Source organism: Gallus gallus, chromosome 10, assembly GCF_016699485.2.
Source record: "Gallus gallus isolate bGalGal1 chromosome 10, bGalGal1.mat.broiler.GRCg7b, whole genome shotgun sequence".
Taxonomy (NCBI): Eukaryota; Metazoa; Chordata; class Aves; order Galliformes; family Phasianidae; genus Gallus; species Gallus gallus.
In genome coordinates, this window is record NC_052541.1 from 16,954,087 (window position 1) to 16,977,994 (window position 23,908).

The 23,908-nt window shown below is 38.7% G+C and overlaps 1 protein-coding gene across 10 annotated transcripts in view; it reads left to right on the plus strand.

Moving 5' to 3' along the window:
• Window positions 1–18,742, plus strand: part of LRRC28 (leucine rich repeat containing 28) — a 49,018-nt gene extending 30,276 nt beyond the window's left edge. For 3 of the 10 annotated variants that reach the window (XM_015292084.4, XM_040706356.1, XM_040706357.1), the window contains 6 exons: window positions 2,400–2,606; window positions 9,660–9,762; window positions 12,910–13,085; window positions 14,573–14,732; window positions 15,592–15,654; window positions 17,867–18,742. In XM_015292084.4, the coding sequence (XP_015147570.1) occupies window positions 2,400–2,606; window positions 9,660–9,762; window positions 12,910–13,085; window positions 14,573–14,732; window positions 15,592–15,654; window positions 17,867–17,939 (782 nt within the window). In that variant the 3' untranslated portion in view covers window positions 17,940–18,742. 10 annotated transcript variants of the gene reach the window in all.
• The last annotated feature ends 5,166 nt before the right edge of the window (window positions 18,743–23,908 follow it).

Consider the following 23,908-nt stretch of genomic DNA (forward strand, 5'->3'; position numbering starts at 1 on the left):
GCCTTTCAGTGTTCTTGTCAGATAAAATACCTTTCAGTATTTGTGTTGATTTTTTTTTTAAAGTGTGGGTAATAGTCACTGAAAAACTTATTAATGGACTGTTTATATTTTGTGTAATCATTCTTTATTGTTTTCCTTTGCTTTGCATTGAAACCAGCTTATTGTCATTAGTAAAGGTCTGAGTGTGTTGTTCAGCATGAGTGTTCAGTGCTATGGTGGGGAGTCTGGGAGTTGCATCTTTCATCTGACGGTACTTTAAATGGTTTGGTTTACTTTTTAACTTCATCATGGGTTGGTGAGTGTTTCTGTAACATATGGCACTATAGGTTGAAAGTGGATGTTTACATCTGGTATGCATTGGAAGATTAAGGTAGAGAGGATGAAGTTTTGGACAAGTATGTGTTTTTTGGATGAAGGATAAAGTGAGAATACTTTTATTTCCTCTTAGATTTGAAACATATCATTCCAGCAATGCCTTTGAAATTCTGCCAGCTTTGCCATCCATAACATTTATGGGATTTTGAACCGAAACTGAATTAGAAAACTGTTTTTAGTGGTGGAGAAAAAGGTTAGTGTATGAAAATAGCTAGGCCTATTATTGACTGCATGTGGTCAGTGGTTTGGCTGAATGTAGGTGGCTCTCTTCCTGTCACTATTTTAAAGCATGTCTTTTTTTTTTTTTTGAGATGAATATAAAACTCTTTAAAAGTTAGACTGCCCTACTGTAGTTCTCTAGCACAGTAGTCTTTTGCTATTTAGATGTCACTTTGCTTTTACTCTTCAGTCTTATAGTAAAACAAACAAAAAAAACCTAAGAAAGCTTACAGTTGCTGCTAAAACTGAAAGAGAGGTTTGAAAAATGGCAGCTGTGTATAGCTGCAGTTTGTCAGTATTCTATGAGAGGATTCATGTACTTCGTTGTTGGTTCTTTATTGTAGTTAATGCTAGGTTTTTTGCAGCAGACAACAGCTCTTCGTAAGTGCACGCACAAACGTTAATTAATATTTTTCTGAGAATTGCTAATAATTGCATTATATTTACCTTATTTCTTGTCATATTTCTAGTCTTAGAAGTAAAATTTTAGCAGTTTTTCCCAAGGTCAACTTTGGACTTGCCGATTCTCATTCTCCCATTGCACAGCAGACAGCTTGAATTTAACCCAGTGTTTTGTTTAGTTAGTATGTAGCATATAAGATGCTCAGAGAATAGTGGATTTTCCAGCTCCAGCTGCAGAGGGAGCTAAAGGGCACAGCAGATTCTCCTGAGCTTTAACAGTATTGTCCTATTTATTTTCTCTAAAAACAACCAACCAGTGGTAGGTCTGTAAATCATGCAGGTTGTGTCGACTGTGGGTTGTGTAGGTTGCTTGGTGTTTCCAGTCTAGAAAATTCTGGTGAACCTTGTTTAGAAGTTACCAGATGTCAGAGCTGATTTCATTCAACTGAAGGCAAAGAAAATTTGGTTCTGCTGTGAATTACCATAAGAACCAGGGGCTGTGAGATCTCAATGAGTTAGTTCCATTGCTGTGTCTACAAAGAAAGCAAAACTGCTCAGTTTCCCCATGTTTGGGGACAATGGTGGATAGAATTACTTGATTTATAGAGTAACTGTAAAGGAGTAAGTACCTCATCAATTAGCACACCCATACAGCTGCTTAACATGTTGCTCAGTCTGTCCTTAAAGAAGGGCACCCTGGTCCCAAAGGCCAGAGGCAAGGAGATGGCTGTGGTGCACAAATGAGGCCACTTGGTTGGTTGCATCTTGCTGACTTGGAAAATCTTCATTTGTTATCTCCAGTAGAAGTCCCACAGTGTTATATAAAAGGCAAAATAGACTACTTCTGGAAATATTAACCAGATTGTTAAAAATGCTATGAGAAAGCCTCTAGAAACTGTAGTTATTGCAATAATTATCATTTGTAGTTTACTGTAATATCTTCTTACAATATAACAAGGTTGATGTCAAAGTTGCATTCTTAAATGTTAAAATTATGTAATATTAATTTGAGCTTGCATGAATCTGGGGTCATGCAAAAGTCCCTTGATAACTGCAAGTTATGTAGCAAGATTTATATATATGTATAATTATTTTTTTGGCTTGTTCTGATTTTGACCCAGGTACAGCTCGATGTTGTTAATAGTAATCAACGGTTTAGGAACACTGTCTGGAGAGAGCTCATACATGAGCATGCTGTTGCTTATCAGAAAGATCTGAAAGACTATGGTGATAGGGATAATTAATAGTGTTTCTGAACACAGATTCTTAGAGCTGTATTTTACAATAAAAAACAGGACAGCAAACAGCTGACCTTTGTTTTTGATTTAAGTGAGCATTTTTCTGGTCTTGCTTATGAAAACAATTACACTAACATATCTCAACACTTCCTGTTTGGATTGTAGAGGTTGGAGATCTGAGGGAGCTGCAAACACTGGATATTTCAACCAATCGCTTGATAACGTTACCTGAAAGGCTGCATATGTGCCTCTCGCTGCAGTACTTGACTGCAGACCGGAACCACCTGTGGTATGTTCCCCGCCATCTGTGCCAGCTCCCAAGCCTCAACGAGCTCTCCATGGCTGGGAACCGCCTTGCATTTCTGCCTCTGGGTGAGTCACTGCTTTCACTGGGCTGGGGGTGGGTCAGAGAAGGGATGGGGAAACAAGTTTGCTTCCTCCTCCTCCTCCTCCAAAAAAAAAGGCAGCAGTTGGTTTTTCATCCATTCTGATCCCTTCAAACTGTGTTTATGGAGTACTTACGGTGATCAAATTGTTGGAAAATATGTTAATAAATGAAAAAAATACAGGTTGAGGTTTCATATTTGCTTCAAAGCAATAGATCATCTATCAAATCTGCTTTATTTTTAGCTAACGGGGGAAAAAGTTTAAATGATGTGTTGTTTAAATATAGTACTATGTAATCTGAGTTCCACCACTTTAGGTAATCACGCACAGAATCACAGAATGGCCTGGGTTAGAAGGGACCTCAAGGATCATGAATCTCCAACCCCCCTGCCGGGCAGGGCCACCAACCTCCCCATTTGCTAGACCAGGTTGCCCAGGGCCCCATCCAACCTGGCCTTGAACACCTCCAGGGACGGGGCATCCACAACCTCTCTGGGCAGCTGTTCCAGCACCTCACCGCTCTCCTGGTAAAGAACTTCCCCCTAACATCCAACCTAAATCTTCCCTCTTTCAACTTAAAACCGTTCCCCCTTGTCCTGCTGTTATCTACCCTTTCAAAGAGTTTACTCCCTTCCTGTTCATAGGCTCCCTTCAGGTACTGAAAGGCTGCAATGAGGTCACCCCACAGCCTTCTCTTCTCCAGGCTGAACAAGCCCAGCTCCCTCAGCCTGTCCTCGTAGGGGAGGTGCTGCAGCCCCCTGATCATCTTTGTGGCCCTCCTCGGGACCCTCTCTAACAGCTCTGTGTCTTTCTTGTATTGGGGGCTCCATACTTGGACACAGTACTCCAGATGGGGCCTCACAAGAGCAGAGCAGAGAGGGACAATCACCTCCCTGTCCCTGCTGGCCACCCAAATGACCTGCTTCTGTTTGCTGGATCTGGTGTTTAAGTAAGATTCTTCAGCTAGGGTTGGAAACGTGCTGTGGAGTCCCAGTAAATCCATATAAGTGACTTTTTTCATTGCTGGGAATGAACTGAGTAGTCTAGCTAAGATTTAGTTTGTGCGGTGTATAGGCATCCATCAAAACTTTCACAGCAGAAGCACAAGAAAAACTTCATGTGCCTTTTCCTCAACCCTTTCTAAGTTTGGAAGTGTAGAGGCAGGCCTTCATGAGCAGGAGGTGTGGTGACTGAGTGTTTTTTTGTTGTGGGAAGTCACTGTGACTGCAGGAAGGGTGGACTGCATATTTTGTCCATGAAAAGCGAGACATCTTCCTTGTGTCAGTAGGCTAATCTCTGCTGAAATACAGATGTGCATGCAGATTTACTGTGCCAGCTGAACAGCCACTAGTGGTTTTTTTCTAGAATACTCTTAGAGGTTGGTTAATTAGGTGCAGATGAAGTGACGATAATAACATTGAAAAGAAGATGAAAACGAAGGTGACTAAAAATGGGATGGTTTTATTTCTAAATTAATTAAACTCTGTGGGTTTAACTTAATTTTTTCAATAGTAGCAATTCAGTCTTTAAAGCAGCTGATAGTCTTATTTTTTTTAACACCTTAGTTCATATTACTGACAAGTGCAAATAATGTCTCCAGACATGGTGTTTCAGTTATGTCCCAACATATGTCATTATATAAATGAGAAAATGAGTTCCAGGATGCATCATCCAGACTTCACAGTACCATCTGAAACAAGCAACGTAGCGAGCTTCAGTTTGGCAAATATTCCTAACTCCATTTTATGAAAGGGAAGAGGAATACTTTTTAATTTTTCAAAAATAAGATGATGTTCAGTAAGATAAGATGGGAAATATTTAAGGGTGGAAGTTTTCTCTGCCTCTGCGCTGGTAGCTTATCTGTGAGCTATGACCTGCATGAGCCACAGATCTACTTGCGTGTTTTAAGTTCAAAAGGAGGAAATAAATCTATAATATAATGATACACCTTCTTTTTTCTTTATTTTTAGACTCAAATTCAAAACATTCTGAAGGAACTTTTAAAATAATGGGAAACATCAAAGGCTGTCAATTGACCTTGTTCAGTAGTTCTTAATAGTGACTCATGGTGAACATTTGGAGATAATTTGCTATCTGTGAATATGAAACTGAATCATAAATCCTAGAGTTCAGAGGAAAAGCAGCCCAGCATAAATGTAAATGTTTAATCCTTGGTGAAGAATCAGAAGGCTTCAGAGTGGTCAAGATGTGATGACATCAAATAGAGCGCACTGAAAAGCAAAAAGTTTAAATCTATTTTCTGCTCTATGGGAAAATGTTTTCCTTGGTGTGCTGTACTCCATGGAATGTTTGAGTATGACTGAAGTTAAGCCATAACTGTAGCATATTTCTGCTAGCTGCGCATGCTGGCTAGTTTTTTTTGTATATATTATATCTAACTTCTCTGTTAATGGTGCCCGTGGCCAGGGAGGTTTAACAACAGTGAAAGATACTGCAGAAATAAGAAAAGTGATATTCGAGCAGTAATCATCTTACAGTTGTTTTTCTATGAGGGAGTTGAGTAGGAAGGCAGCCATCTTACACACCTCCAAAGAATGTTTTTTTGCTTTTTTAAGAGGCACGTCTGTGGTAGAAGAAATGTTCATGCTTGGAGCGTGTTGCTTAAAGCTTTTTCAAGTGTGATTTACTTTATTTCATATGGTGGTTGACAAACGTGGCAAGGTACCCATTCTTCCCCAGCTAAATGTGTCCCTTGTTGCTGCCTGTATGGCTCCTGTTAGGCGTAGTGCAAACTGGCGTTTTCCTGTTCCTAGGCTGATAGTGTTAGATGGATTCTGGCAGTAGCACTGCGACTTCACTGCTCGGCTGGACAGATACTGTGTAGGATTTTGCCTTGTGCATTCCTTGGGGTGGTAATATTCACCCTTCCTGAGTTAGAGGGCACGTGCATCTTAAGAAAAAAATTGGGATATTTTTCAGTTTTGCTGAATTCAGTAATACCTTACACAACTCTGACTTATCTAACTGGTAGGGAAACAAGCAGATAGGTAAGTAGCACTGAGTTACTCATCTGTTGTGCAGATATATCTAATTTTTGGATATGCTGGTATTCTTATTTTTCCACACTGTGTTGGTTTATGCTCAAAGAAACAAACGTGGATCTGAATCTTTGGGCCTTCCTAATGAACTTCTAAGAATGCCCAAATCAGAGGTGTAAGCTGAGCTGGAAACTGCATTCTGGCCAGCCCTATGTGATTGCTTTTTTTTCCCTGTCACTGGCTTTCATGCTGTCCTAATCAGTGGTCTTAGGAGTTCTATTCTTGAATGGCAGACAGTGTCACTGATCCCTTGATATCAATCTTATAATCAAAATTGCACTCTGATAGAAAGTTAACTTGAAAATTTTACCGCTAGCAAATGCTGCAATGCCTGAAAACAAATTCCGCTGCAAGCAGAAATTTGAATCTGATGACACTGCAAAAGTAAAATTGATTTATGTAATAGAGTACAAATATAATTAAAATAGGCCATAAATTCTGAAGTATACTGGCAGTTCAGGGGATGTTATGACAGCAAATACTCAGTGTTATATCACTTTATTAGGGGTTTACGTGCACTTTTTGTTTAGAAAATGGGTCTAGTAATTATCAGTGCACAGTAAACAAAGGTCTTATTCTACCTCAGTATATGCTGCTTTTGTGTCCTTGCCCTCGCAGTATGGTTAAAAGAGCATCAGTGCAGACACACAAGAGCTTTTGTTCCATCTTCAGCCATGTGGAATGCATATGCCAGGGCCCTGAGGTTAAGACAAGAAAAAAAAAATAAAGGAAAAAAAAATAGAATTGGGGTTTGTTCAGGACTCATGGCATTGGGTCATTTCTGGGAGAGATGGCTTTGATCTGGGAGCCTGGAAGGAGGAAAGTGGAAGTGTTTTAGACAGTACAGTGCTTGCAAAAGCCACATAAAAACCTTCTTTGTAGCTTTAGCCTTTTCATAGATGGACAGCTTTCTTATTTTACCAAGTTCTTGCGGACTGTTTTCTAGAGAAATTTTAACAATATGTGTTGACTGATATAAGACAAAAATTAGTGGAGATGGGATACAAAGAGGTTTTTAAAGTGATGTTTTATTTGAGTTTAAGTTTTACGGATAGTGTTTGAGACTTGAAAAAACATCTTTTGGGGACTGGAAAATGCTTGGTTATTTAATGCAAATAAACTATATCAAAGGAACATTTATAGTTAAGGGCTATTTGGCTTTGGGAATAGAATTTTTCCTACTGAGATATTTTGTCTAACGTCCAAAAATTTGCTTTAATTACCTAGGAAATGCAGTCAGCTTAGAACTTAGAATCTAAACATAGCATAAGATAAAGACGGAGGAAAGAGATGAGATGCAGCCTAACTCCCCACCCCTAAATGCGTATGAAAAGAACAGCTTTAGGGCTTTTTTTGACTTGCTTGATTTCCAGCCCATTTGCATACATCTGTGTGGAAATAAGCAAGATGAGCCCTCTTTTAAAATTTTCTTCTATTCTCTAAATTAATGAGTTAAACAGTATCACGTTCAAGCTGCCCCAGCAACCTATAGTTTTCTGCTCTTCTTCACCAGATTGGTCTCTGCAGCATGAGGCTCCCTCAGCTTTCAGTGGGCTGTGCTTATTTGTGTCTAATTTTATTGAGTAATTCTTTTCCACCGTTACAATACTTTGCGGTGTTAGTTCTTTGGTACTGCAATATTCTTCTTCATTGTAGGACAATGATGGTTTTTGTTTCATCTAAAAAATATTCCAGAACTTTGCTAAACTGTTTTCAGCCCTGCCATACTGAGTCAAAGTACCCCATCTTTTTTGAGGTGTGCACTCTTAACGGTGCATAGCAGCATCGAGCAGCGGTGCTAATCAGTCAGCAGAGGTATTTGTACTTCTTCCTTAGGGCAGGACAGTTGACAGATGCAGGAGGTAGTTCTCGGAAGTAGAGTATCTTTGGGACGGGGTCAAAGAAGCACGTAATGGGTAAAAACGTCCAGCTGTTCTGATTTGAGCAAAGCCCCAGTTACGGTCTCTGAAACCTGTTACAAAACCTCAATGGAGTACAGTGTAAGAGCCTATATTAAAAGAAAACTTGACTTCTGTTTTTTCTATGTTAATGTTTTCCTGTCAGAAACAGAACCTATTAGTTTTCTGTGGGTATCAGTTCTTCTTCCTTAGGCTGAAGATTTGATGATGTGGCAGTCTTTGAAGCTCCTCAGCTCGAGCCTTTAAGGTTTCTGATACTTACAGCTGCTAGTCAAGTGGGTGACAGCTGAAGACGTTTGGTATATTTTAAGATGGCCAAATGTTTGGGGAGATCATTTCAAATGTCATTTGCTTTATCTCTGTAAAGTGGTACCCAAAGCTCTATGCGAAAGTGAAACTATTCTGTGATAAAAAAGGGCTTGTATTACTTATTGTAGTAAGGAGTGATGATGGGAGATCACTTGCAAACAGAATAGCTGAATATAGATACTCTATATGAGAATGCTCTACATTTTTCTTCTGTTCTTGGCTGCTGTTACAAAAGGGGCAGAAGCTATATTCATTTTTATTTTCTGCTAATCAAGGTAATTGCCAGTTGACAAAGATGGGAAGTCAGAACTAGTTGATATTACTAGAGCTCTCAGCGTAGCTGATTCAGCTACAAGGCTTGTTTATCTTGCTCAGTTTCTATAACATGCTCATGAAAGTTTAAGAAGTCGAGAGATATACACGTGGCTTTTCATAATGCAGTTTGTTTGGGTCGCAGTTATCTCCTCCAAAGCACAGAGGCTTTCAAGTGTTTGGTTTGTGTTAAATGCACATCTTTTCCTAACCTGGTATGCTGAGTGGCATAGGAGCTACAGATGAAATGGCCTGCCAAGATGATCCTACGTGTCAGCTTTGACAGTTCAAAATTCTCTTAAAAATAAGTTATTCCCTTTACTTTGTTTGGTTTTTCACTTCTGAAGTAAAGCAGGCTGACTGGATCTTGCTGATAAGCAAAACTATTCCTTCTGAGAATTATTCCTAGAAACTTGAATTTTCCCTTTTTGCTCCATTTTTCCATTTCAGCTTGCTAAACAAAAATAAAATCATTCCATACCTATGTGCTTATATCTGGAAATATTAACATACTTATAGTCCATGAAAGTATTGCTTAAGTATGCCCTGCTTGCTTCTTTTGACTGCCAGACATGAATATTTTAACAGAAATAATAAGCAGCTCATATTCAGATGTATTGATTGTTTATTTATAACCACAACTTCTGCTGTATAATATTCTGCAGTTTAATGCTTGTGTATTTTCCTGTGTTCTGTAATTTGTCATGTCTCACAGACTTGTTTCTGAATGATCACTGGTTGGTACCTAGTTATGGCTAATGTAGTTAAATGAGTTTCTCTTCTTGAAGAGAAGAAAGAGTGGGGCATACCACGTTTATGATTTTTTCTTCACCACTTCACAGATGATAAGGCTGTGATTTCAGTGGTGCAGTGTTAATGAAAAGGAGATTTGACCTTATGCAGCATAGAATCACAGCACAGCTTAGGCTGGAGGGGATATTAAAGATGATCCAGTTCCAACCCCCTGCTATGGGCATGGTTGCCAACCTCTTCTAGATCAGCCTGCCCAGGATCCTATCCAACCTGGCTTTGAGCCCCTCCAGAGGGGCATCTGTGACCTCTCTGTGCAACCTGTTCCAATGCCTCGCCACCCTCTGAGTTGAAACAACAACAAAAAGCAAACGTATGCACTGTAGGATTTGAAGTGGATTGTCACTTTTCTTCTACCTCACTTGGAATTTGTCAGAATAAAATTTTAAATGGGATTTTCTGATCTATGGAAAAGAGCTTTATTATGGATCATTTGAAGAAAAAACTAGTTGGAAATAGCATTTCAAATTATTAAAATGACTTGCTCAAAAATGTTATAATTGGAAACTACTAACTTGTTTGCTGCCATCGAATTTGATTTCTTATTTATAATTAAAGAGTCACTTAGCTCAGAATTGTCGCTGTCATCCCTTCTCCCCCTTATTTTTTCTCTTGTTTTCTAAACCCAGATTTAGGTCGTTCACGGGAGCTACAATATGTTTATGTGGATAACAACATTCATCTCAAAGGCCTTCCATCTTTTCTGTATAATAAAGTCATTGGTTGCAGCGGGTAGGTGTGAATTAAATGTTTTGCAAATGTGTTCTGTTGAAAATTTCTCATAAATATATGCCTATATGATACAACTGAATTTTTGTGTGATAGATTCAGAATTAATGTCAGTTTAAGGAGGATTAGTGCAGCTGCCAGCTCTTCTACTTCTGCAACAAATGTTCTATTAATTGCTGACTTTCAGTATTTTCATGTTAAGCCATAAGTCGGTGCAGTTATTCTGAAGGAGTTTATAATGATAATGTAAGTCCTGAGGCTGAATGCTTGCTGCATTTAAAGATGATCAGAACTGTAAGCTTCACAAAATCTGCATAACTGAAGAATGCACAAACTGTTTCTACCTGTGTTGCACCATCCATCCAGTTCATAAGTTCTCACATTTCCACATGCAGCATTGCTCGTTTTTGTGTCCCAGCATCAGCTTCTCCTAAGTCTTGGTACATACCAACTAAAGTAGGTTTTTTTCTACGGAATTGTGGATTGACAGATATATTTTTAAGTGTGCATTTTAAAAATATCCTAGGTTGTCTCATGTTTGTGGTTAGGATGTGAGGAAAAAGTGGTCTGACTAGGACAGTGGCTTAATTCTTCCTGTACTGACACTAGCATAAATTAGGATCAGCACCACTGAAATGAATGGAGCCTTACTGGTATAACACTGATCAGAGGAGGATTGTCCTCATTACCATCTAATTATAAATTTCTGGTATGCTTGCTCTCAGCAGATCTTATATTAAATATAAATTCCCCCTTTACAGCCTGTGCTCTATTGCAATATGTGAGATGCTGAGTCTTGGCATTTTAAGGTTTTTCTAATATTCATGTCAGCTGGTTGTGTGATATTTAAATACTTGCAGTTGCATGAAATTTGTGCAGTCTCAAACTGACTTTGTTTTTCAGGGAAAATTATTTCTAGCCTTCACTTTTTCAGGGCTAATAATAAATTGCAAGAAAGACATTAAATGCCCAACAGGTAATAGAACTGTATTGATTGTGACCAAAACACTAATGATAATGCAGAAAATGTTCAAGCAAGCGTGGTCCAACTATCCTGTCCTTGTTCCTTATTTTACACTCAGGGAAATTTGTTTTTATCTTTGCACTGATCTTTTCTAACTATTCAGTTTCCATAATACATGATAATAATACAAATCTACTGTTCTTAATAAAGCATCCAAAATACAAGGCTGATTTCCAGTACCCAAATAAGTTTGTACGGTTGCGTACCAGTCAGATACCTATGTTGTAAAACCATTCTGCGGTCCTTCTAAGAAAGCATGAGTAGCCAATGAAAATTTTTCAGAGGTCAGGCAAAATGTTTGACATTCCAGGCTTTAGTACTTTGTCTGGTCATCCACAGGACAGCTAAATCTGCCATGCTGCTGTTACTAATATGAAGCTAGATATATATATAAGGTATATATTGCATTGTCTAAGTAGTGAATCTGTCTGGGAATCCTGCAGTCAAACTGATAGAGAAAGTCTCTTGTGTAAGAGGTGATGATGTCAGTACTCAAAACAAATGTTGATCTTAGTTTTTGCAGGTAGGATTTCATAGTTTCCAGATAGGTGTCTGTCCCTCTTATTCAAAGCAGCAAATGAATGATCACAGTTTTTTCCTCACTGTGGTTTATTCTACAGGGCTCTTCTGCAGCTCCAGGTTGTTTTTTTATCTGGATAGACCATCTTTCCCCCTTCTTTCCCGCCTTTTAAACCTCCTTTGTTGGTTTTGAAAATTTTCTTCTTGCACCCAGTATTACTCACAGGTTCTGATTCTTTCCCTAATATGTCCAAGTGTAAGGATGCATCCCTTAAAATATTCCTGCTTTGTGTGTTACAGTGGACATTCATAGCTTTACCCTTCACGCAGAGTGAACCAAATAGCCCAATTCTTAGCTACAGAAACTGCAGTGAGTTTATGAGGTTTGTCTTCTATCTAGGTTGGCATGGGGTTGATAAGCTTGAAAATATGACATTATAGATTTATTGATTGTAATGGCTAATTCTTTCAGTATTGATTGTTGGAGAACAAATTATTGGAATACGGACCTCTAAAGTCTGGATTGTATTTTACCTCTGTTAAAGGTCTGTGGGGAAGTATTAAATATTAAACAAGAGGCTGATTGACTTGCTTCTTGATGCTACTCTTCTTTGCTTGTTTCTCTGAGATATTTTTTCTTTTATTGGCGAGGATGAGATTCCTCCTTATCAGAGAAGTTCTACCACATTTCTTTCGCATCTGATAAGGATGAAAGCAGTTACTTCAGGTTTAGGTCCAATATCTGGGAAGGCTGACAAATTTGTGTTCATGTTCCATTTGTTAGGACTGGCCCTAACGAGTTGCTCTTGGCTTCAAATTTAAGTTGTCGTAAACAATTTAAGTTCCCTTGTTGATTTCCCCAACTTCTTAGTAGAATTTTCTTATGCCTGTCTCTTTGGCACAGTAACTTGCAACAGGGTTATCATATAAAGAACTGTTATTTTAATACAGGCTGAATTTCTTCCCTTGAATACCAGTAACCTTCCTTTTTCTTACTGCAGTTTGAAAAGGATAAAGTTAGTACTTGAAAAGGGATCTTCCCCTTACAGTTTGAGCTGAGGTTTTATTTGGTTTTTATTTTTCAAAAGAACCCTATGGATAGGGAAGGTTATAGGAAATAATCACTGAGTAGTACCTGAATCGTACTTCTTTGTGGCTGTAGCTCACATGTATGCCTCATAAATGGACTCAACTACTGAATATCATTCTCAAGTGGTTGATCCAAGATAAGGGAAATGAATTGTTAAGAACTAGATTGCTCCCTTATAATAAGTATTTAGTAATGTATGGCATTTGGAGGCTAAATGATAGTAACGTCTGTTACTTTGGTAGTGCTCTTGGCTCACCCCCTTGGGTCTGTGTACTCATTTCTTTAGCTTTTGAAAGTTATGTGATAAGTGCAGACCTCCAGATGTCCTGTGACATGTCACTGAAGGTTGGATATCTTAAAATGAGTGCCCATACATACTGCATTCTGCAATGAGTCCTTTAATGATGATGCACTAAAGGGCAGTATCAAGTGTGCTTGGGGTTGGTAATTTGGGTTTCCCCGTGAAGTCAACTTAATTTTTCCCTAACCACTTCTTAAATGTCTTGTGTCTTTCTAGCTGTGGTTCTCCAATTCAAGTTTCAGAGGTGAAACTGCTCTCTTTTTCATCGGGACAGTTAACTGTGTTCCTGCCAGCAGAGGTGAAGTCTATAGGGACAGAAACAGATCATGTGCTGCCTTTGCAAGAATTGGCTATGAGAACCCTCTATAACACTTACTACGTGTATTTAAAAGGTAGGAATCTTTGTGTTCTTCAGATTTTGGATGCCCTGTCACTGGAAGCGTTCAAGGAGAGGTTAGATAGGCCTTTCAGCAGCCTGGTGGTACCCCTACCAGGGCAGTGGGGTTGGAACTAAATGATCTTTAAGGTCTCTCCCAATCCAAGTCATTCTAGGATTACAGAAAGGGTAGAAGTGTATTTCTGGCAATGATAGTAACATTTGATGTTGCTTCTCAAAGAGCAGGACAAAGATGAATATTTTAAAAGATTTATTTAATCCAATTCTGTTTGAAATGCTGTATTACAAGAAAAAAATATGTAAAAAGAAAGGGATCCAAAGACTGTTTCTAAAGTTCAGTGAGACTTAGAAGCAGTTTCTTGAGGACTGTATTAAGAAGGATGCTTCTGGGGGGAGAAACTCTTTAATGGAAATAGGGAATGAGAAATACAGTTCCTGAGGCAAGATTAGATGCATCAGCCAACAATGCAGCTTCTTGCCAGGCAGCACACTCCTAAACTGGCAGGCTTGTGTACATAAGGCAAAAGAAACGCTAGCAGCCGTTGGCCATTTCAGTACAGTGTGACAGCTGAGCTGTTTTAGTTCTGCCCCAGTTCAGACTCTGCTGTAAACTGGCCCTTGGCTGATCTGGTTATGCATCATGCAGTCATGTGAGTTAGCAATATCAGAATATCTGCAGATTCAGATTTTGAGATTCGGATGTACTATCTTCCCTGTTAATGGCATCTTGGGAGAAGGGTGGGGAGTTAAAGTGGGAATACTAAAGGGAAACAGGAAACGTCTGTGCTTTGTGGAGAATGCATTAGCTGATCCAGAGAACAATTTAATTGATGAGTATAGGATTGTCTCTGTTCTAAATTTCTGCATATGGAAGGGAGATCAAAGGTTTTTAATTGTTTAGTGATTTCAGGGGTGCAGCTAAACATGTGACTGCTGCTAGGTAAGTGTGACAGAAATGAGCGGACTACTTTTTTGTAGTCTTTCCTTGGCTATGCTATGTTACTTTTTGTTTCTGATGCAAATGTACTTTTTGTCATGCTGTCATCTTGTATCCTGCTACTGTGTTCGTTGCTGACATTTTAGTTAAGTAATACTGACATTCTTCTCAGAATTTGTTATTGTTGTTGATTTCTAAACACCTGTCTAGACCATCTTCATGTCCACAAATGCTTTATTGCATATTACTGGGTTTTGTTATGTGCTTGATCTATGGCATTTTTCAACTGTGTTTTTGGATCCAACGTGAACACGTTAGGTGGATGTTTAACTTGCACATTCAGCTTCTTGAACGTGTACGTGGAAGACACCATATGCATTGCCTTGATTGGTGTCACTTCCTTTATGTTGCTGTTCTTTCAACCAAGTCTTAAGGAAACAACAGAGCTGGTTTTCTGAACTCTCCGTGGATCGTGCTTCTTATGTTGGACTTTATAATACAGTTATTTTCTTACAAGTCTTTTTAATTTCTTTTTTCTTTTCTAGATCTGAATTTTCTTACTCCAATCTCGCTACCAAAAAGCCTCTTGGAATTGTTACACTGCCCCTTGGGACACTGTCACCGCTGTAGCCAGCCGATGTTTACTATTGTCTACCCAAAGCTCTTTCCCTTAAGGGAAACTCCAATGGCAGGATTGCATCAAGGGTAATTATACAGGAAATTACACTGGGGTTTCATTTAGAAAGAAAAATCTTATGAAAAAAATACGTTTTTTTTTTTGTTTAGCAGCCTTTCAGATGTAATGCTCCTGTCCAACAATTACATGTGAAAGTTGGCAAATCTCTTAGAGCGAAACCAACAGTACTCTTGGATTGTTTAATAAGGATTGCCTGTTTGACTCCCTCTAGATAATGAAGAGCTTTGATATGAGGGGATTGATTTATTTGTGGTGATACAACACATGCATGGTACCTCTGTGCCCTTGGAAGGAAGTATGGCCTAACACCAATACTTAACTCTGCCCTGACTCAAGAATGTCACCACCACATAAAAGTACCCCAGGATTAAAAACAGGGAAATGCTCTAAAGCCAGAGCTTAAGTAAATATTCTACAGTAAAATAATCTCTTTTTTTAAAAAAATCTGTGCTAATTATTTTAAGATGTGCATTGGAAACATGCTGCATTGTAAAAGGATGACTTGCTCTAAAATGTTTGTTAAAAATATCTTAGTTCATCATTAGAGTAGTTGTGAATGTATCTGCAGGATTTGCAAGTCAGGTGGACAAGCCTACGCACACTTACTGCCTTGCTGGGTAGTAGTTGTAGGAGGCACCAAACCCTGTGATTAAGAGTGCTGCCCTCATGTAGATAAAGGTTTGAAATGCCTTTAAGATGATAATACCTTAAAACTGATTGTTTTGCAGTGATTTTTAAGGGAAGTTTACTAACCTGTGTTCCACTACTCAGAGTTTAGTCTTAAATTTACCAATACTGAGCTCAAATTTAGCATTTCTCATGCTTTTTGCTCATATGCGTTATTTTCCCTCTGTCCTGCTCAAATAGCTGTGCCCTCTGCTCTTTTGGGAAGGATATGGCAGAGAAGAATTGTCATACTCTATATAAGTGGTATGTGCTTGAAGTTTCACATGCTGTGCATTCAGCATTGTTAGATGTAAGCTTGTGGTAAAGATACCTTTACCACACCTCCTTGATCCTGACTGCAGAGGTGCCAAATGGCAACATCTCCTTGTCCCCCAGGACACCAGGAGAGGGCTGCAAATATTGGGTCCATGGGAGGAAATGCAGAATTCTGTCAGGATCTCAAAGCTCTACATTAGGGATGCTGCTTGTATTCATAGCTTGTATAACTCAGACTGAACTACAGTACTAAATGAAAACTAACTTTGTATAAAGAAATGTTATTTGGTAGTAAACAAGCAAATAAGCTGTTCAGATTCTTTTAGAGAATTCATGTCAAATCATTACTTAAACACCAACTGCTTGTTCTGCTGAAATGATTGTCCTGCTGAAATCCATTGACTTGCTGCTTGTCTTCCATAAAAATAAGAAGCTGCTTTTCAATAGAAATTTATTATATTAAAAAAAAAAAGTTGTTTCAGGTCAGTGGTGCCTATTTCTCACACCTATATCACAGGTTATTTTCTCATGAGTTTATGGCATAATAAAAATCTGATTTGTCAGTGATTCAAGTTTACGAAAAGAAAACAACTTAGGTATGCCAAATCTGAGCAGCAGCCAGAAGGCTGCATAGATGTTATTTTGGAAAAGCCATCTTTCTTAGAAAGATCCTCAGATTATAGAGATTACATACTGCAACTCGTCATTCTGTTACAGTTCAGTCTGGTGTTGAAATTCAATGGATTTTATATGCATTTAAATAAATTTCTTGCATATGACCATCTTTATATTCAAGGTGGCATAAGATGTTATGATAATGCTGTAATTTCTCTCTGTCATCGAGCTCCATTAGAACAGTATCATTTTCTACAAAGGTGATGGTAATCTACTTGCTGGTCACTGCTTCCTTTCATCACCTGAAGTAACCCAATAGTGGGAGAGTAGGAACCTCTGCTTTGTAATGAATTGTCTAGAGCTTATTTATGAAGCAGTGGGCATATTAGTAGGCACTGAGTGTTTTGGAATTATGAGTACTAAATTTGTGACTCAGCAAAAACATACTTTGTGTATTTTGGAAAAACAGTATTGACATTCTAAATTATATTACTAGAAAATATTTCTGCATGGCTTTCACTTTTTTTTTAAAAAAAATTATGTTAATTACCTTGTGGCAGTTCTCATTTTCTCCCTTAAACATGAGCATACTGTGTTCTACAAAAGGCATTAATAAGTAGAGTTTTGAGTAGCTGACATTTGAAGCAAAGCCACAGAAAATGAGATCTAAGCAGGGTAGCTTGTCATCTCTGTGGCTTGTACATGACAAGGAAAGATTATGTGGAAGTGTAGAGGTGTGATAGCTGGTTTAGAAAGATGTGAAGGACAGGGTTTTTGTTCTAAAGAGCTCACAGTGACCATGAAAACACACAGGATAAGGAACCTGAATGTTTGAACAGCACTGATTAGCACATGCCACGTCCATGTCAGTATCTTCTGTCTGGATTTCTGTGTCACATTCTGTATCCTCTTACAGGAAGGGATAGCTAAGTGCTGAACTGTATTTCTGTCTCCAAAAAAGTACAGATGATGTTTAGCACTAGCTGGAGTGTGATTTCTGGGTTAGTAAAAATCACATCTTAGCATTATTCAAGCGGACATCTAGGCCCCTGCCAGGAGAGGAGCAGGAGGAGGGTCACAGCGAGGCTGGTGTCAGCCTTTCATGTCAACCCCTGCTGTCACAGTGTGACAGCACTGCCTGTCCATCATCCTTGCTGAAGGTCTGGGCCCGCTTTGTTCTCTCAGCTGGACCCAAGGACACTGGACTTCAGTCATTGCATGCCTGCAAGCAGTAATTTAAGAAACATAAGAGCAAAGCTGAACCCAAGAATTACCCAGCTATTTTGCTTTCAGCTGTTAAACCTACTGGCTGTAACACCCAGCCACACCCTCTGCAGAAGGAAAAACCACACGCAGTTTCTTTAAACTGAGCACATAAGAAACCAGGAAGGGTTTTGAGAACCCCTGCAATGTTTCCTTGCCTTTGTATCAGGCACTCAGATGTATCAAGTGAGTCTTTTTCTGAAGTGTTGAGATCAACTAATCCTGTGTTTTACAAACCAACATATTATCTGCTGTGGAATGGAGCCAGGAGCTTAATCTTTACTGACAACTGTTCCCCCCCTTCTTTTTTTTTTTTCCCTAGGAGGACAACTGTTAGTTTTGTGGCATACTGCTGCTCCACCCAGTGTCTGCAGACTTTTGACCTACTGAGTTGATAAACATTTTAAACTACTCAGGAGTGCTGCCAGTTTAAAGCTGCATTAGACGTCGTATCCCGTTGGTACTGGAATACAGTGCGTGTGCCAAAGCAGCAGAAGTGCCCAGTCGGGAACATTAAGAGGCACTTAAATCCTGCCCTATCAAATTTGGATGAAGTGCAGAAACTTTTTCAGAAGTGTAAATACCAAGTTTTTAAGAGCATTAACTTCTCTCATTGAAGATAGCATACAAACCAGACATTTTTGAGTTCTAGGTCCCTAGATTTGCAGTGTTTTTCAAATGTGACTGCCTTCAGGTGGATCCACTGTGTCTTCTGGGGCAGTTTTCATTCCTCTAACAGTGTCAAACTGACCTACAATTAAAAAAATACATATGCCCAAACAGTTTTTGTTTATTGCTCCCATCTTTTATTCTACAGTTGGATTCAGATGTGTAAATCTAAGCCTGTGCATGCCTTTGAAGGAGCCCTGTGACTTTCTCATAGAACTTAGTTTTATTTTTTCTGTCATCTCAATATTTTCCCCCACAGAGTTATCCTAGTTTTATACCAAGTCTTTAACAGGCAACCGTGCTATTTAAATCCATGTATTTAAAGCAGATCTTTGCTTCTGGTATTACTATGAGCCATGCTGATTCCCCTGGAGTACCTAGGATATGTCTGGAGACTGAAGGTGCTGTTTGAATAACCAAGGCCTATACTGATATCTACAGTAAGTGGTGTTGCTCTGGTGTGTTTGGTGATGTTTTTTTATTTCCATCACTTATATGCTTTATTTTTAATAAAAACAGTTTCCCTTTTGCTGTGTTCTGAATTCTTCAGGAAGAAGACATTAAGTACAAATTTCACTTGGAAAAAATAGTAATGTAAATATTTATCCCTATTTACTCTATTTTGACACTTGCAGCCAGTAGACCTGCACATAGTTGGTCTTCATTGCTCAAGGTTCTGCATTTGATTTGTGAGAGCTTCTCTGTGGAGTGTGTTAACCTTAGAGGAGGCTGGAGAAGGGGAAGGAAGGAAGTACGTTTATGTCCATGGGTAGGCATACATGCATACCTACATGTCTTTGCAGAAGAGCTGTGATAAAATCTTTTAGTGTATTATGTTCATTTTAAAGGACAAAGAATGGGGAAAAAAGGCCCCAAATGTCTGCATAAACTAAGATTTTATTTATAAACAGTTTAAATAGTTATCCCTTTCTTTGACTTGCTTTCACGTATGTAAATTGTTAATATATTTATTTTAAAAGAATTAATTTTAAACTCTTTGTTGATCTGGGAGTGTTCCATTCTGTGCAGTGGTTATACACTGAAAGATATATGAATGAAAAAGTTATAAAAATAGCAAGGTAAAGAAACTTACTTGGTAGTGTACTAGCATATATTGTGATGAGGTGTGCATACTTTGGAGGGAGGAGGCACTGAAATGTTTTCTTTGTGCCAGAGAAGCATTTGTTCCTATTGCAGGCTTCCTGGCATCTCTTCAGTAAATGGAGTATCTTAAGAGCTTGAAAGAGCACCAAAAAGACAGTTTTTGAGGGTGGAATTTTTAGGTTGTGCATGTTACTTGTAAAAAGCATTGCTGGTTTTATTGGGTTGATTTTTTTTTTTTTTTTTTTTTAGAGAGTTGAATCAGCGTTAAGAAATGTAGAACATAATCCTTCAGGAATGTAAGCATCTTCTACTCTTTAAGAATTGTGAAACTTTCTAAAATAAATCCCGTTCAATAAATTTGCTTTGCAGTAGGGGAAGAGCCATGTCCAAACAGACTTTTTTTTACTACTGGATTTCTTACTATGTCATTGCACTAATTTTGTTTCAATGCTGGTATCCCCAGCAGGCCTTCCCACCCAGTGGGGTTTACCACTGAAGCAACAAAATTAATCTTCAGCTGTTTTTTCTTCAGAACTGCACATTTGAGACGTAAGTACCCACATACTGTGTCTACCTATACCAGAAGGATGCAGGTGTAGTGCAGAAGCCAATATTCTTAATGGTTGGACAACTGCAGTAGTGGCACAAAGACAAGCTTTTGGTACAGTCGTATAAGTGGGAATTTTTGTTATTATTTTTACCATGTCATCTTTTGTAGTATTTGAAGGAGGTATTTTGTTGGAAGGTTGTCCTCTTTTTTTATAGAAACTTTAAAACCAAGTATTTCCAGACTCAATCATAAACTTTATTTTCGAATTAATCTTTTGATCAACTGAAGGACACCAATGTTTGTTTGGTTAGGAGTCAGATAAAGTAAAAGTAGAGCTTGGTTTTCATTTTTTTCTTCCCATAATCATTTTTGAATTCATATCAGTCTATTATTGTCTGCAAGTGCAGTTCAGCAGAAGAAATTCCAGTCTGTTCTATAAGCAGGATGAATCCTAACTAACATTTTAATAGATGATATTTCAAGAATGGAATGTTCAATGAATAAATGACTTAAACATGCAATTGAAGCTGAAATGTCATATTCTATTTTTATGAAAAAGGAAAGGGGAAAGCCAATATATAGACTGAAGATGCAGCTTAATTTCAAGTTTCTTTGATGTTTTTGATACAAACAATGTTTGTATTCATCTGTGTCTTTGGGTGATATTGTCCTAGATTAAAATAACTCCATTCTCACTTGTCCAAATTTTTCTGAAGTAGTTCTGCTGTAAGAGTACTTCATAACCAGTGAACAAGAGAGCCAGCTATGCTGGTTGCAGGGAGGAGAGGGAGCTTTCTGCTGATTGAACTGCATCGCTAGATTTACAGTATAAGGTCAAATACTTTGTGGCTTCTCTTTAGGGCATTTATTTCTTGGTAATTCTTGACTGCTCTTGTTGGTCTCTGGCTTTGCTGAAAAATACTACTTGAGCAGTTTTACACTGGCCACAGTCACATTTGAAGCATTCTTCTTGGTTACCTTCCTGCTACTGCTCCTTGAGGGGATCAGCGATACCAGTGTCCTTTCCTGCGTGAAGAACAAGCTCTTGTATCAGCAAGTGAGCATTTTTCTGTTTCGGCCTGATGCTTCTCATGAGTTCTTACTGAAGTCCATCACAGACTTTCTGTTTACTTCATTGTGGTGATCTTGGGCTGGGCAGACTGGAGCTCCTTTTTATGCCAAGTTGACTTCAGTTGTTACAAATCAAATTCTGCTGAATTCCTTTTTGTGGTACAAAGGAGGACGAGTGTTGTAATACCTGTGTGGTAACAGCATGTCAGGTTTTACTGACAGCACAGCTAAGCTGAAGACAAGAGTGCCAAACTTTCACTAGAGAGGGTGACGTTTTTTTTTTAAGGCCATTGTGGCCTCATCAGAGGACCACTGATAACAGAAGAACTTTTGCCTTGATGTCAGTGGATGTGGGATCAAGTTGTAATTCACGAGAGAAGAATCTTTTACCATCTTTGTATTTCTTGCATAAACTGGGACAGTGTCATTGAAGGCCATGCCTACTGCTAGGCAACCTGTCTGCAGCTGAAATGCTGTCTTTCCAAGGTGTGATTATCTTTGCCTTTTACCTCCCTCCTAATCTCATGTTGTTGCAAAATGTTACGATGAACTTGTGGTGGAAGAGACTGAGTAAATTGAATCCAGAGCTCTTATTACTTTTTGTATTACCAACCAATTTTGTAAGAGACTGGAGGTCTGGTGGAACGAGGTGGCAAGGGTCAAGCAAAGCCCTCACTGTTTTTACTGTATGTCCCTTCCTTGGTTTACAAGTTGAACTTGGATTGCAACCGAGTTTATTCTGTGTTTGTTGAATGTGTGTTGCCTTTTTGCTCTGTATTCACCAAGTGTCAGTCGGTGTGAAGGTGAGCTTGGTGGATGTTTTATTTAAAGGTAGTGGTGCAATTTATTGTATGTGCTTGTTAATAAATTTTATTTTTTATAAAATTACAGTTCATTAAAGTTAACTAAACTTTTGCTCCTGGGGCTATTAAGCTATGTTAGGATTTAGCATTTAATTTACATCACAGCTAATTTGCATAGTAATTAGTTAATAACTCCTCCTTCCCAAGGCTGGAGAAGTGGGGTGTGGACACTTCAAAAGACTACCAATCCCAAAGCACCCTTCAGTTCACAAATCCCTTTGTCTCAAACAATGTAGTTCACCAGATAATATGTGTAAAACCCGATACTTGAGAGCCTTCTGTGGATTAATCAAAAGAATGCAGCATAATTGAAAGTTATCTTTGTGTCACCCTAATGGTCCACAGATGTGGACATGGTTCATGTTTTATTCACTAAGTAGTGTTCAGCAGGTTTTTTCCCATCATTTAACGTATCATTAGAACAAGATTGGTTGCCAGGAATAAGCAGAAATTAAGCACCTCTTTTTTCAGTTAGATCACTCCTTGCTGTGTGTTTCAGTCAAGGCTGCAACTCTGTATCTGTTCTGACGAGTTCTTTCACTTGGGTGTTCTCTGAATTGTTCTGTGTATGAGCTGTCTGCTAGGGTATCCATTCTTAAATGAGGTGCGTGTTGTTGAGGGTGATGCCGAACATCTCTTAAAATTGATGTTTTGTAGGCTTTAGATGTAACCAAGCTTGAAAGTTTACAATGATTTGCCTTCTTAGTATTTTATAAATGACAAAATTAATTTTCCTACTCTTATGGTAGAGGTAACCTCTATTTACCTGGCAGCAGGAGGATGATGCAAGTCTCCCTTAAGAGACACGGGGGAGAACAAGCCTTAACCTATAACTTTTACCAAGCACTACTGTGTCCCTTGTGAGTTAGAAAGAAACAAATGGGAGAGCTTAACATCCTTTTCCTTTGCAATTAAAAGTACTTGGCATAAATGCAAGCTAAGTGGAAACTTCAGTGGCTGAATAATGCTATTGTGTGCAGGAAATGAGAGGAGCTGTGGATCTCCCTTGGAAAGGCACTGGCTGTTCTGTCACTTTGAAGCCAAGATTTTGGGCTGTTCCGTGTGGTGACATTTGGTAATTTGTGAACCACAGTGTTTGTGTCCCCAAACTTCAGTGCTTGCTTAATGTTAAGGTACAGTCCTCTCTATTCTGCAGAGAAGAATCCAGCTAGTATTCTTACGAGCTGGTTCAGGGGCCTGGGAGTGACCATTTATAACTATCAGATTTCTGCCTGCTACCTCAGCAAGAGAGAGTGAGAGCTGACCAAGTATGTTCTTTATCATTTGAGGTTTTAAATATTAGAAGTCTCATAGCATGCTTCTTGTGTACCAGTTCTGTTCTTCCTGCTCCCAGGCAGAGGACCTTTCCACTTTTGTGGGAGATCTCAAATCTCAACAATGAAAGCAGTTCTGTCAGAAGTGGTAAAGTGATTTAACTTTCTGATGGTACCTTCCAAATGGCAACCAAAGGCTAATTTCTCAGGTACCCTGATTGATCTTTTGTGTGTTCATGAGGAATGCCAGCAATGACTGGATCTTTCTGTCAAGGAAAGTTGTCAGTTATTGATGGCTGTTGCGTTTCTAAATGTAACTACATCCATGGTATGAGGAGCAGTCCCTTCAAGGTGTTCTGTCATTTTCTTTGTCTCAGGAAGTTACATAATTTTTTTCTTCAAATCAATTGAGAATGCTTTCTTGTAATGTGAAATGCCGTACTGAGTTTGGTTATTGATCAGTGCTCTGAATGTTCAGTAAGTGCACTTTTAAGAGAGCAAGTCAGGCTGTTCTACTAAGAAAGCGGAAAAATGCGTTGTTAAATTCCATTTTGGTTCAGTTAAGGTCCACTGGAAGGATGTTATTTGTTAAAGAAGCAGGGTACACAGTTGTTGGTAAATTGAAGATACGGTCTGCAGTTGTTGCTAATCTTCCATGTATTCTAGGGAAAATGTTTAAAAGATAACGAGTGTTCTTTCTATAGTAGCGTATTTTAACACTCCACTTGTAGCTGTTCTGTCAGTCTTCCTTCATACTTTAAAACAAAATGATTAGAATTATATTGTTAAAGCAATTAGAAGAATCAAGCTGAATGTGCTTGGGTCAGTTTCTG